Raw genomic sequence first — 14,906 nt, forward strand, 5'->3', positions numbered from 1 at the left:
CTAAGAACAGCGATCGAGGGTGACTTGCGGCCAGGCAGAATGTAAACCGGCTCGAGCAGGCTTTCCTTTTTGCCCTTAAAAGTAACCGGCAGCACGTTCATGCGATAGCCAAACATTCCTGCCGTCGCCGTTTGCTTTATTAGGATAGCGTCCTTTGCCGACGGCTCCACCCAGTCTGCTCCGTTATTCCACATTTTCACACATGCATTGGAATTCGACCGCAGAGACGCCGGAGAGGCTGACAGAGCCCAGCTCTCTGCTTCATACTGAGGCGTCCATGCAGGAAGGTTGCAGACAGACAAGCTGATGAATGGCTCATGGCAGAATTGCCAGAGGAGAGGTGCGGCAGAGGTGAAGCCTCTTACTCAAGTGCAACTTCAGTGGAATCAACAGAAGGGGTCAATTCTGACGCCGTCTTTAATAGAATCTAAAGCATAAAGTTACAACAACAAAAAAAACGCAGGTGAGGTTTGCATTTCAAAGTAGGAGAATTAACACAGAACAATATATTCACAGTGGCAGGAGATTCCTTGAGCCTACTGTTTACTATACAGGACATTGTTACTGCTAATGTGATGTCAATACTGCAATCGCTCATTCCTGAGGTGACCAATCCTTGAGTTTAAACGACAGCATGACAATTACCTTGCTTATGTTGAACTGCTGATTGGTACCACTAGATGGCAGGCATGTTTACATATTAATGGACCAGTGTAAACCTCCTATTCCAACCACTAAAACCAGACAAATCTTGGAATGTTCCACCAAGATTATGACTTCATTTGCTTTTGGGGCCACCCCAATTGTGATACAGAATTAGCTGTAAACAACCATGTGGTCTCCACCTTTTACCCATCTTTGCAAGGCTGGTGGTTTCAGTTCTTGGGAGTAGAGTGAGAGTGGTGTGCATCAATTGACCAACAGATAGGAAAAGCAACAGTCTGAGTAATGTTCATAGATGATGTCGATGTTTCATTCAGAAAAGAGGCGGGGCCTTGTGCATTTGCAACAACAGCACTCTGTCCTTCCTTTCTACACTCCTTTTGATCTGCTGAGATTGGTCTGTATTCCTCTGAAATGGTGCTGGAACGTGAATATCTGTGTAAATTCATGGTGTGTAAGGACACAAAATTAAAAAAAAATAAATTTTATATGACTGTTCAAGTTGTAGAACAAGAATGTGGCCATACACCTGCGGTTTCCCGTGTCAGCTTAACACGAAGTAAAATCTTTGCAGGACCTGAGCACTCAGTTGAGTTCTTCAAGGATCCAGGATCCTGAACTGGTGAAGGTGAACAGTGAGGTGTGCCTTTGGTAATTTTGGAGCAGATGTTCTGGAGATCCTGAGAGCAATGGCTGTGCATTTCCACAGACGGGGGGGGGGTATTGCTCTCGGGAGGCGTTAGAGAAAAGCAAGCTAGGTTATTCGCCCCCAATGTGAAAGGTTACTCCTCCCCTCAATGACAGGATGATCAGCCATAACACTTGGCATGAATCCCAGCTCAATATACAAATGCGCAAGTGGCTCGCAAGAACCTTGCAATATAAAATATATGCATATTTTTTCAGGTCTGTTTTGTGTTTTAATCTGTAAGCTGGTCCATGTATTATGAAGCCAACTCTGTTTTTGTCGTGCATCGCTAACTCCAGTGAACACATTCAATTCCATAACAGGCCGCAGTTGAGCTTAAACAGCCTGATGAAACGGTAGGAATGCATCTTCTTCACAGACTGGACCACAGTCAAGTGAGACTCACGCAATATGCATCTGAGCTGAAAGAAATTAGTCCTGATGGGAGCAATGAAAACTGCCTGTTTTTAATCAGCAGTATATCGTAATAGAGAGGCTATTGTTAGAGGTAATGAGTTGTCTTGTACAGAAAGTGTACGTGATTTAGTGAGAATTCACTTTCGCGTTAGCACCAGCGAAGACAGTCCCCCTGACCATTGTGCTACCCATTTATTTTGCTCTTCTTGCTGGGAACATAAAATCACCCGTGTAGAACTGCTGGTTGACAGGCTTGGGCTGAGCATTGAGACATGCTTTAATTACACGTACATGGCATGCAGCAGGGTGCATGGAGACCTCAGCGACAACGCGGTGACTCTGAAACGTATAAATCTTGGCTAATGACAGACCGAGACTGAGTCTGACTACCAGGAGAGAGCTACTCTGGATGACCATGTTCCCTTATACCTCATCTACCAGTAGCTTGTTAGGAGGACACCATGAACTTTAAGCCTATTTTCCATGCTTCTGAGTGGGATGGAGCGCTTTCCCGCTGGGCTGTGCCACCGTTCTGCCTAGACCACTGTGGCCATGACTTCTCTCTTCACGGACTGGTGGGATACAGAGCTGCAGGTGGTCCCGCTTGGGGGGCGGGGCGGCATAAGGGGCTCACATCAACAAACTATTTTTTGGGGAATAGCTAGAGAAAGAGTCTTTGTATGGACTAAAAAAAAGGCAAGAAAAAACACAAGTTTCCGCTGCCCCACCGACGCCGGACCCCACCAATCCGGCATCAGTACAGCTGGAAAGAAATCGTCAACGTCTAAAAGAGGAGAAGGCGAAAGGAAAGAGAGGCGGTTTATAAATGAAATCACACTTTGCGGCAGAGATCCTTCCAGAAGCCAGTCAGGCAGCCTCATTTCTCAAGGCCCGTTACTGGCTCTGTGACAAGGGCGTTGGCTTGGTCTCCAGGGCTCTGGGCCTTGCTTGCTGACAGTGTATTTCTGTTTATTTTTACCCGCTTAGTCATCCGAGTCTGCCTGCCACAGGGGCGGCCCTTTGGCGTTGGACGTGCCCGGTAGCGGGACGCTCCGTGTACAGTCGCGTGTACCAAAGACCACCCCCCTCCCCCGCTGCCCATTACCACGCGGGCCAGATACCAACACATAAATGTTCCGAGCTGCCAACTTTAGTCAGCTGACTGGAGTGATATTTTAAGTTTGGGACAATTCTGCACACGCATGTATGTAACAGTTTTATTACCTTGTAAATAGTCTGTAGGGTTAGGCGACTGATCCCATGCTTTTGATGTAGCCGCTTCGAGGTTTAAAATGGAATAATACAGATTTGCCGTAAGATTTCTTGCGTGAGAGTCAGAAAGCGTGAGAGTCAGAAAGCGTGAGAGTCACGCCAGATGCGCGGCAGTCGGTAACCTTGAACGTTAGGATCCGGAGTGATGCTCACGCTTTGATCTTTTTCCACTTCTCAAGCACGGAAGCTGCACGGCCCAAAGTCTCCTACCACCTTCCGTCTGTCCACATCCTACGTATTTATATGCAGCAGGATGCAGGAGAAACAAAGTCCCGATCTTGCATCATGCATTCCAGGCTGGCAAGCCGTGAACATGGGCCTTGACCCCGCTGCTGTTAACTTCCTGGACAGCTGTGGCGGGAAAATTCATCTGCTGAAGGCCTCCCCGCAGCGTTGAACCTGGAGACCTCACCCTCCTTCACCTGCTCTCCCAAGCTACACACACACAATGTTTTTTAGGCCACAAGAACATTGTTATTTGACTAAATCTGTGCCTAAGAAAAAGAATTGGGTTGGATACACGGACGCTTTTAACATGCAGGTGCCTGAATATGACTACAAAGACAGACTTGGGTGAAATTTTGAAGAAATATTTTGACATTTAGCTTCTGTTGCTTGGAATTACTTGGGTTTTTAAAATTCTATTTGGTATCGTAGATGAAATTCGTGAAATTTAGGTACAAGAGCAGACACACAAAGCATTTTGCTCTATTGGGAATTTCAAATAATTCACAGAGCAGGAGCAGAGTGAGATCAGACCAGATCATATCCCAGCAAGGAGACTGTCCCTGTGCTTGAAAGCTTCCACGCTGTGGGCCAAATGCAAACAGAGATGTGATCACAGGCTTGGCCAAGAGCTGACTGATGCGCCTGCTTCCTGTTATGATTACCGGCAAGGTCCTGACCACATCTCTCTTGAAGGATTAAACGGTTAATATATGGGTTCTACTCTGGGATTTACGCGTTCCCTTCCCCCAGACCTCAGATAGGAGGCCACAACTGGGATTACGGTGGTGCTGAGGGATGGATTAAATAGATCCGGACTGTAGAGTTCATGACTCAGACTTAGATAAGTGCCCCCGTGACAAAACACTTCAGCGATATTTTAAGATGCGATCTGAACGGCTGGCAAAGGACCCCAGGATCTTCTCCAGAAGTTATCTGTAGTGTTCCATAGTCCATCTATTGGCAGGCATTAACTTGTCGGAGTCAGCAGCTGAGTCCAAATAGGCTCTTTCCCATTGGCCAAACGTGCTGGCTGTGGGCAGATCCTCTGTCTGGAGGACGTTCACAGAGCTCTCGACCTCCTCTCTGCAAGGTGTTCAGCTAGTTTCCTGACCTTTTCTCATGTTGAACATCAGGTGCCGGCTTTCTCTTCGTTCATCGTCTGTCTGTATTTTATGAGATGGATAAACTCCCATAATCCCGTAACTTTGTTCGTAGTTTTATACTTCCTGTTTCTTTAATATACAGTGTGTATATATATAGTGTTTAGCTGTTATTATGAAGTGTTTTTTCATAGCAATTTAGCTTAAAGTATAACTGTATTAGAGATAATTGTTATCGTTTCAGTAGCAGGCGGCAACAACTAGCCAGTGTTTCGCTGTGGAAGGATGTATGAATTCAGCTCATTTTCCTTGCTGCAGGGTCTTTGGGAGCCCAGACTGCCTCTTCCCAAAATAACTTTTTCTCTCCCCTCCGCTGATTCCCTAGCTTTCCTCTCCATGGATAGGCATGAACGACGTACACCCAGCGGTTACACTCACACTGTGTGCCTGACCATTTTTGGATTGCAATAAATGCTAATTTAGAATTAGCCTGATAGAATATCATGCACTGGTCACAGGGAAAAGCTGACTTAAATTCCACTGCCAGAACTGAGGCTAGCAACTTATTAAATCTTCTGTGTGCGAGGGGATAGTCTGGCCTGACCTTCAGGAGACAGAGTAGGGAAGAGGAGTTATTTAAAGCCAGCGTGATTCACGGGTGATGTCATGGTTTTAACCACTGACAGAGAAATTTGTGCGAACAATCCCACCCACCATGTTTCAAACAGGAAGCTCCCCCCCCATTCTTCTTTTTGTGGCACAGCTTCACATTCCCCCGGTGTCTATTCAGGACCATCAGCTACCAAACTCTGGATCCTTCTCGATGCTGCAGAGCCTCTGTTTTGGACAGCACTCTCGCAAACTCTCTGGGACCTCTAAGTTCTGTCTGTGGACTCTCGACGTCCAGTCGACGTCACAATGCAGTGAGTGATGCTGGTACAAGATCTCCTAGACTTTTCCACTTCTCCTCAGTCCCCAAGTGCCAATGATGGTCCTTCAAAGGAGGGGGGCAAAGTCACGGTTCTTGAACCCGGAAGCGGCTTGCGATTGGACCCCGATAAGCCTTTTCTCCTTTGTTTTCATCTTGAGTTTTCCTAACGGCTAGCGCCCTCTGAAGAGAAGGTCCAGCCTTGTATTCCTTTATGACTGATCTGGTTATAGTATGTCTAAGAAAGAAAACTATCTATGATATAATTTCTAATGTTTCAAAAGTCTTGGTCTGCCCAGGGGGATCAGTCAGGTGACCGCCCAGCCTTGTGCAATTTTCAGCCCACGCGATTCTCACTTGCTTGATGACTGTCTGCAATTAGCCTTAGGCCCCAGTGGAAGCCTGTACAGTGAGCACTTTTTATTCAGTTTTATAATTTCCCATAGGCCCTTTTTCATTTGTTTGGACTATTGTGACGTTCACCTCCTTCTCCCGACCCCAAAAGAGAAAGGTCCGTTATAAAGTTGGGCTCCGCTTTCCCAAACTTCCCGTGTCACACGGCCCTGGCTGACTTTCCCAGACCCTGCTTGCCTTTGAACAATCTGTGCTATCACCTCCTGTAGACGTCTCTCTCGTTCATGCTGAACGAGCTTTCCTTGCTTGTCTTCAAAAACAGCACCGGATATGTGGCAGAGAGTTACTCACAGGGTTGATTATATGGGAATATGTGTAAAAGCGGTGTGTCAGAGGTGTTATAGCAGATATAGCAGCCTCAAGCTCACATGAGGCACACGGACACATGAGCCATCCCTGTGCCTTATTCCCAGGGAGTTACTGTGCTACTTTTAGACAGGAAAGTGGGGGAACTCGTGTGAGGTCTCTGACTTAAGTGGGAGAAACGCTCCACCATATCTCACACCTCTCACCAGGTCGAGGCCTAGTGACCCCATGAGAGCCTTTGCCATATCCAGCCAGTGTTTACCTTTCCCTGTTTATCAGTGACCTTCCTTTAAATGGATACACCCAGCCGAATCAATACCTTCGGTTCTTGGTAGAGGAAGCCATTGTTGGGTTTGCCAAGTAGAGAAGTATCAGATATTAAGTCATTCAGGTGTAAGGAATAACACCAGGGGGCTGATTTTCACATTGATCTCTCAGACGCTTTTGAGTTCACACTTACACACTGTCGGGAGATGCAGCCGCGCCAAGACTAATTTGAAAAATGAGTACCTGACTGTAAATGCAATGTTTATTTTGGGTTTGTCAGTAGAGTGCTCGAGCACTGGGCCGACTTTACCTTCTCGGGAGCCGTAGGCAAAGCTGTACGTGGGAGCCCCCTTACCAACAAAACTGATAAACATTTCACTTCCTGGCAATGCAGGTAATTTGGGGGCCCAGACTACAAGATATTCTGCCTGTAGCTAGAGCCAGCTGTTCTCCAGCATCTACTCAGTAGTGCCTAAAAATGGATGTTAGGAGAATCTTTCCTTAAATGAGATTCACTAAGATAATAGTCAAGCTGACTTGCAGGATTCCCCTTCTGTTAACGGGGTACCTAGTTTGTCTATATTATGAGGCCCAGTGGAAGGGTCTTTCGCTAACAGTTTAGGATTTTAGCAAAACCACATGGCAGATGTGAGTCAGAGATCCCAAACGTACCTTGACACTTTTTATAAATCAGCTGAGATTCAGCAGCTATAAACTGAACAATGATTCCATTTTCTTTCCTGTTCTTTGACATCAGACATGCATATTTATAAGAAGGGATTATTACTGACCTGTTAGATGTTTATGCTTCCTGTATGACACGTATGATGATGATCTTGGATATTAATCTCGCTGTAATTTTGTTTGCTTGTATTTTAAAGTAGCTTAGCTCTTGCGGTATAATTTCTCCTGCTAACAGACCCCTCCCTCCTGACCCCACAAAAAAATCAGGAATACTTATATAAACCAACATAGCTGCTGTAGCTGCCAATCCTCTTACTGTAGTCATAGATTCAAAAACCTCTGGAATTAAACCACAAGAGAATGCATCTAATGTTTGCAGATGTGGTGTTTGGAGTAGCTGTGTTTTATCTGACGTGCAGCCTGCTGCTGTTCTCCAGCTGAAGTTCCTCATGCCTCAAAATATCTCCAAGTGCTCTCATCTCGAATGAATGTGCGGCACTGTTATGGTTAATTTGAGAGGTGCCAGCTGCCAGTCTACCAAGCTGATAAAAAGGGAGATGGAATGCGGGCTCTGAGAAGAATGGACCCATGGAACTGGAGGATGACGGCTGGCGAATCAACGCACTGATAATATTTAGTGGCTTCTGCTTTCAGAATAAATGAAGTTGCCTCAGCGATTATTGTGACAACCTGCCCCGCCCATTAGAGGGCACTGTGTCCCAGCCGTACCCTTGGGGATCTGATGAGAGCAGGATGATGGTGGCTGTGTAGCCACACGTTGGTCCATGAGCCAGAGACAAATCGCTGTCCGAACTGAAATTCAACGTCTCACATGCCCCTGTGGCCCTTCTCCAAGACAATGGATCATAAATATGAGAGAGTTTATATTACTCTTATGACGTTATATTTCTTTAACATTCTTTTTACATTCTTATTTCTATTATTCCTCTGCTGCTTCTAGAATGTATTGGGTCACAGTTCAGATTTGTTCCAGCAGAGGGCACCAGAAAATTAAGTCGTTGGACTCCAGAAGCAGTCAGATAGCTGTTCTAGTGCTGGCTTGCTGTTGGAAATGCCAGATTTATTGTAAATCCCACAGTAGTTGAACTGAATCAGCACCTTCTGTCATTGCCATCCTTCACATCCTTCCCGCACCAGGTCTGCCCTGGATGAAAAGGCCACGCCCAAGTGTGGCCGAACCCGAAGTGATCATACAGGCATGGACCTAATTCCACCTCAGCAAGAGCACAGCTGTCGCTGACACACTGATGGTGTCTAAAATACTATTATTACTGCCATTTATTACTTATCTGACAAGACACTGACTGTATTTATTAAGACGAAACAATAGTTAACGTAACAGAACTGGTAGCATTAATCTATCCATCTCGTAAATGTTATGTTTATTAATTCTGACTGCAGAGAGAGCTTTTTTTAGGGGGGGGGGGTGGTGTAGTTCCACATTTTTGTTCAGTAACACACAGGCCCCTTGTGCTGGCCCTAGAGAGCCCTGTCCCTAGCCTGGCCTGTGGGAGCATCATTATATTACCAACCGCCCGCCTTCGCAGCCGTCTCGGTACAAACGCCGTTCTGAAGCTGGAGAGCTACTTTGATTTGCGTTGCCTCCAGTGTGCCTGGCCACAGCATCACAATAGGGAAGCCACTATCCCAAGAGGTTTCCGCAGAAGAGAAGGATTTTCCACAGACATGCTGTCATACTTGTGTTTCCATAAAATTGATTCCTTGTTTAGTGAAATAACTGGCAGCTCCCTTTTAACGCAAGGATGGTCCTAAAACCCAAATGGTTCTCAGCGTTGATGAGTAACGCATCCATGCTACTGGGCTTCCAGATTCTTCCAAGAAGGATCCTCAGTGGTTTTTGAATAACATGTTCCCACTACTGAGCAACCACTGACCACGCCCCACAAAACCCAGGAGGACCTGATGCCGTTTCTTAGCAGATTGTGACGTTTGGGATGGATATGGGTGTGTGTGTGTGTGTGTGTGTGTGTGTGTGTGTGTGTGTGTGTGTGTGTGTGGGGTGGGGGGGGCGTGGCTTATTTACACTGAGGACACTGTGTGCAGTTTCCTCACCTCCAGCACAGATGGAGTCCCAACAGGATGACTGGAGGTTGGGCGTAGAATTTTTAATGACCTGACTTTTGGTGTCATGTTCAAAGGTTCTGGGAAGGATCCAGGGACAGACCGTGGTCTTTATGCAACTGAGATCTGAACGAACAACGATGCACAAGGAATTGGAACAAAGAAAGGGCTCTTCAAGCACAGTAATTTGATTTGTATGGCTTGTGTCGTGGCCAATGTCTGATACGCCGACTGACAGAGCAGATCATCCATTATGGTGAATTAGTAATTATGTCATTACTGCATAATTATATTATTGTCCTTGGTCCAAAAAACAGTCCAGGTGATGAATTACATCAAAGAACACTTGAATTTTGGTTTTAAAAAACATTTTTCCCTGCAGTAAGCCAATTTTTGAAAGTGTCAGTGAACAGATTGGTCTTCAAACCTAGACAGGTCAACGTAGAAATGCACCGGAATTCATCGTTGAAATACATGTCACTCTAAAACAGTGAAACTAATGGCAACTGTATGAAACGGTGCCACGACGTCCAAGAGAATCCTCTCTGATGAATACCAACAGAAAAAACAAACGAGAAAGGTAACAAGGGAGATGCGAATGCTGCGAGCAGATGTGGGCTCACACCTCGGTGACACAGCATGAATGCCTTTTGCTTTTGCTGCGTTTATGATTAATTAGCCCCAATTAGCTGCGCGCTGAGTGGATTTAGCCAATTTTGGCTAAGCTAAACATATTACCGAAGACAAGGAATCACTGTTTATGGGTATTACACAGCCAAGTTTGTGTTGATTGAAAACTTACACAGAAATGTGTAATAATAATGTAATAATAATAAATGAGAAACTGCCTCAGCTGTATTCGTCCTAATAAAATATTTTCCACAATCTAATTCTTACTGACAGCTAAACAAACCAAGAAGCATTAGCACCAAATTAGCGTTTAATAACGCACGCAAGTCATTAACCACGGTGTAGAACGTACTGTATATAGGCCTACGTTTATGGGATTTACGTGCTAGCAAATTCAAACGACTCAGCAATAGGTTTGGTTTAATACTAATTAAAAAAAATTAATCTGACTGTCAATTCCATCAATAGCTCCATTAAGGGTAATTAATTAAGAGCGGAGGGGCATGGAGACTCACACGCTCACTGCTAGATCAGGAGGCGGCTGAGCTTTTGAAAGGCTCCTCTCTGTCCTCCGAGAGTTCCTTCCTCCCAGACCACCGCCCCAATGCAGCAAAGGAGCCCCACGCATGCATCCCGGATCTCCGGCGAGCAACCGTGAGCAGCGGCTGAGCCCCTGCATCTAAATCATCCGGGAACACAGCCCCACTCTGTGCTCCGCCGTCCGGCACCCCCTCCCTGAACAACTTTAGTCCTTTCCTGCCTGCATCAGCCAAGACGCCCACACCTCCACACGCCTCCCCGCCAAGTCCCTCCATCAGATGAATGAGCCTTTCACCGTGGAGTGTGGGACACCTCAGCCTGTGTTTGGCCCTGGCACCGTGCCCCGATCCCTGCACCCTACAAAACCATCATCCAAGCCCTCTTTGCTCCACCGTGGGCCACCACCTGGAAGCCCTCCATCCTGCAGAAGGTGGAGGTGCTCCTCTAGATTATGAATCTGTCATACACCCATAAAGCACCAGACACATTTTTGCAGCTGAGCATGCGAACTGGAAGAACTTTAGAGAAGAGAAAGTGCACGACCAGCACAGCCAGCAGGAGTGAGGACTTTGCTGTAGCACTTGGTTAAACTCCTTTCCCTCAAGCTCACGGTGTCACCGCCTGACTGGGGCAAACGAATAATTTTCATGCGTGCAGGGTATTCCGGTGCACTTACCTCCAAGACTGGGCCAGGGCACGAGGATTAGAGCCAAGAGGGCAGTGAGAAGCAGACGGCAGGATCTCATACTGGCAGTCACTGTAGAGTCTCCTCAGTCCTCCATTCAAATAACTGCTTTCCAGTTGGGGCCAGGAGCTCCCTGCAGCTGGTTTTCATGAACGGGGCAGGGGGAGGGAACGCAGAGGGGCTGTCCTGTGCCCAACTACCCTCCCCTCGTGCACTCCCAGCAGTGAGACGCCCTCCAAGGAGGGGGGGAAAATAATAATTCTAACAGGCTTCTCTGTCTCTCTGTCTAACTCTGTCTCTCAAATTACAGAGTCGGGCCACTCTTAAAGTCGAAGGGGCCATTTTGTTCCTCCTACAGTCACGGCAGCAACTTTCTGAGTGGCGCAGAGACCAGACTTGCAAGGGAAAAGCGACGGCTGTGGATGAAAGCGCTTCTGCGTGTCTCGGCGATTAAGATCACTCCCGTGGTGCCTTCTTTGGGGTGGCACCAGTAATGTGCTTCTATTTGAAATGCAGATTCATTTATCGTAATGAATGGTTCGAACTGCTAAAATTATAGGGTAAAATGCAATAATCGCCACAATATTCAGAATATTTGGAATGAATGTATTGCAATAAAGAAACATGGATTGTAAAGGAAACCTCACAAGATATTTTTTGTTGGGTTGTATGATTAACCAAACCTTAATAGTGACGAGAACAACATCCTAGTTTGCGATATACATCTCGGACTGGCACAGGAAATTAAATTAAATGGGAATTTAATGCATGAAGGCCAGTATATAACACACAAAATGTTTAGTCACCCATAAATGCATAAAATGTGTATTGCTGACCTAGAGGATGCCAAGTGTGTTACGGCAGCCTCTCGCAGTGATCTCACAGTGATCTCGCAGTGATCTTAGTATCTCACATTTCATGTACTGTATCTTATCGCTTTGCTTATCAAGGGGACCAAAATTTTTACATAGATTTCTAGATCACAGGAAGGGTTGACTGTAATAATAATAATAATAATAATAATAATAATAATAATAATAAACAATAGTTTAAATACATTTATAATGAAGTTACACTTTTAGGGCAACCGTTTGTCTTTTTCAGCATTTAAATTGGTCGTGGGAGATTTCTGAGTATATCAGGGAGATCAGATCGCTAGTAGGAAATGACTTCTTGAATCACCAAACAAGACAATAAAACATTACATTTATCATGTTTCAAAAACAAACCATTTGCATTCAAAATGACACAGAACCATTTGTCTGAGCTGACTTGTTGTATACATCTGTCTAAGCTGAACTCTCCAAACAAATCTGAGAGTAAAACACTGTGATGTATTGCTTCAGCTGACAGTACTTCTTAGCGACTGGCTGATCAAGTTTATCTCCATAAATAAGTCTCCTATCAGTTGTTATAATTTGGTTTAATAGCAGCTACTGTGGTCCTAGTACTATACAGGGTGATATGTGAAGGTGAGGTGTGTAACGCCATGGGTCAGGACACTCAAGTTATAATATATATATAAAAAAAAAGGCCCGACATTGTATCAGCTAAGAGAGGGAAGCGTCGAGGTAGATTGTCAGTTTTACTTTTCACAGTGAACACACCTTGAAGCACAGGTGACACAATGTTACAGGTATTTTTCTGATCTGCAGGTAACTGGCAGGTAATTAGAATACACGCACATGTGACCCAGGAACGAAATAAGCCCAATTCCCAAGCTTAGTGTGACCTTTGTGGGGCATCGATACTAGACTCCGGAGTGTGTTCATCCTCAGTATGCTTCTGTCTCACATTTACTCTAGGAATTGAGTGCAGGTCTTGTTTTTACTTCAGATGCAGTAATTAGGGAACGGTGGAAGCTGGCTGCAGGAGGCTGGATAGTGTCGGGGGGGGGGGGGGGGGGGGGTGGTCTGGCCAAGTCACGCTCTGGCACAGTCACCAGCACCAAGAGCTACATATGCAGCTCTATCACTGGGGGCAATTATAAAATAGAAAAGAGAAATGAGTGAGCTCATTTGTTGCTTGTCCCTGATAGCTACTAAGTAGATATTTTTAAAGGAATAGCCTGGCATTGCTGATGTGATCCCACTGGTTACTGGCTGTGTGAACCAGCAAGAGGCATGGTGGGGGCACAGGGGAGGGTTGTGGGAAATAACCCTTGCAGGTCATTCATCACCAGACTTGTCTCACAGTGATGAAGCCCAGCTGACCCTGATAGGATTACGATGGAACACTGATGCTTTAGTGATCCCTTGGGGAAATTCTCTTTTCTCCTACCCAGGTAAGAGCACACTTGGGGGGGGGGGGGGTCACAGCACAGAGTCAGCCCACATGCATCATCCCTGGAGCGGTTAAGGGCCTCGCTCAGGGGCCCAACGGCGGCATCAGTCTGCTGGCCCTGGGATTTGAACCGCCCACCTTCTGCTCATGAGTCCTAACCCACTAAGCCACACTCATATATATTCATAGAAAGAACATACACTTATAAAGTGAATGATTATTTTTGTTTGTTTGCTGTAATTCATTGGATTATAATAGATTTTGAATAATTCTGTCTGGTTGCTTTTCTTAAAGGGACCTTGACCTCTGTTTTTAGATGTTTCTTTAGATGTTAATGTAGCCTTGTTTTTGGTTGTACCTCTAAGCTCTTAAAAAAGGTACATATATTAATTGATTTAGTCTGTGTTGAATAGATTATCATGCGTAACACATAAGAACTAAAGATGAATGTAAAATAGGAAAGAATTAAAAGTTCTGTATTTAGTTTTCGGTTAAAGCTCTGTGTACCCTTGGAAACCTCAAAAGGAGAATATATACTGTAGAAGGAAGTTCTGTAACTGTTTTCAAAATGTTTATAAAACTATCATATGGACCATGACTGTTTTCCATTTCATAATTTCCCTTTTTTACACTAAAGATAGTGCACATTCTGCTGGTACTTTAAAATAGTTTGTTGTCATGCCAACGTGAATTTGGATGAATACACAGGATGGAGAAATGGATTCTGCACAACTGTGAACTGCATCGTGCAGAATAGCCTGGAGATGCAGCCTGAAAAGTTTACAGAAAAATGTTATAAACACGCACAGATGGCCTTTTTAATGTCAAATTACCCCAGGCTTTTATCACACTTTTATGAAAAACAGAACTAACTAACCAACTAACTTTGAGCCCTTTATGTCACGGGATTGTAACACATCCCTGGTGTTTAATGACAGAGGAGCCAGATTTGTGAAGCGGGAAATACGGGCAAGCCGGAGGCACATTGCGGGAGGGGGATGCCACTCCGAACGGCTCTGTGCTGCATGTGTTTGCCCACAAAATCGGTGCCTTTGGCACCAGACATGCTGCTGACGAATCCCCTGAGGCAACAGCAGGTGGCAGCATTGAGTCATTCGGTCCAGATGTCAATGCAGCATTAGTGCTGTTATCATTTCTGTTCCTGTTTGATCAGGTGATGACTCTTCCCTCTTACTCTTACGCAGAAACGGTACCCTGCATTTAAGTTGATTCCCTCTCAGCTGATGGACATCTCTGTGGTGCATGTTCTCCATCAGAAATGACAGACTTAGTAGATGGCATCCATCAGGCCTGTCGAATGAAGGGCTGTCAAGTTCTGCTAAAAGATTACAGACGCACCCCGAAGATTATTCATAGCTGATCCTACTCTCCCTGTCCCCCCCATGCCACAGAATGATATAAATACCGCGGCCTTGCAAAAGTGGCCGGATTCTTGCCTCATGCACATTCATGCACTTCCACTGCATGGCTTGAATACCTCAAACCAGGATTTGCACAAACAGGATAATTAGCGCGGGATACAACTGGGCGTTTCACACATGAGGTCAATTTCTCTTCATGTGAGTAAACAGAAAATAAACATCGGGAAAGACGAGGAGCGGGAGCCGTCGTTCGAGCACACCCCACCCTCCAGAGAGCGATGGGGAATACCGGGGTTCTTCATGCAGACACACAGCT

At 45.5% G+C, this 14,906-nt stretch overlaps 1 protein-coding gene across 1 annotated transcript in view; it reads right to left on the reverse strand.

Moving 5' to 3' along the window:
* cspg4 (chondroitin sulfate proteoglycan 4) overlaps positions 1 to 11,034 on the reverse strand; it is a 47,235-nt gene extending 36,201 nt beyond the window's left edge. Inside the window, exon 1 of the mRNA XM_048972996.1 lies at positions 10,917 to 11,034. Within this exon, the coding sequence (XP_048828953.1) occupies positions 10,917 to 10,986 (70 nt within the window). The 5' untranslated portion in view covers positions 10,987 to 11,034. The remainder of the gene's footprint in view (positions 1 to 10,916) is intronic.
* Positions 11,035 to 14,906: the final 3,872 nt, after the last annotated feature.

The sequence above is a fragment of the Brienomyrus brachyistius genome, chromosome 13 (genome assembly GCF_023856365.1).
Source record: "Brienomyrus brachyistius isolate T26 chromosome 13, BBRACH_0.4, whole genome shotgun sequence".
Lineage (NCBI taxonomy): Eukaryota > Metazoa > Chordata > Actinopteri > Osteoglossiformes > Mormyridae > Brienomyrus > Brienomyrus brachyistius.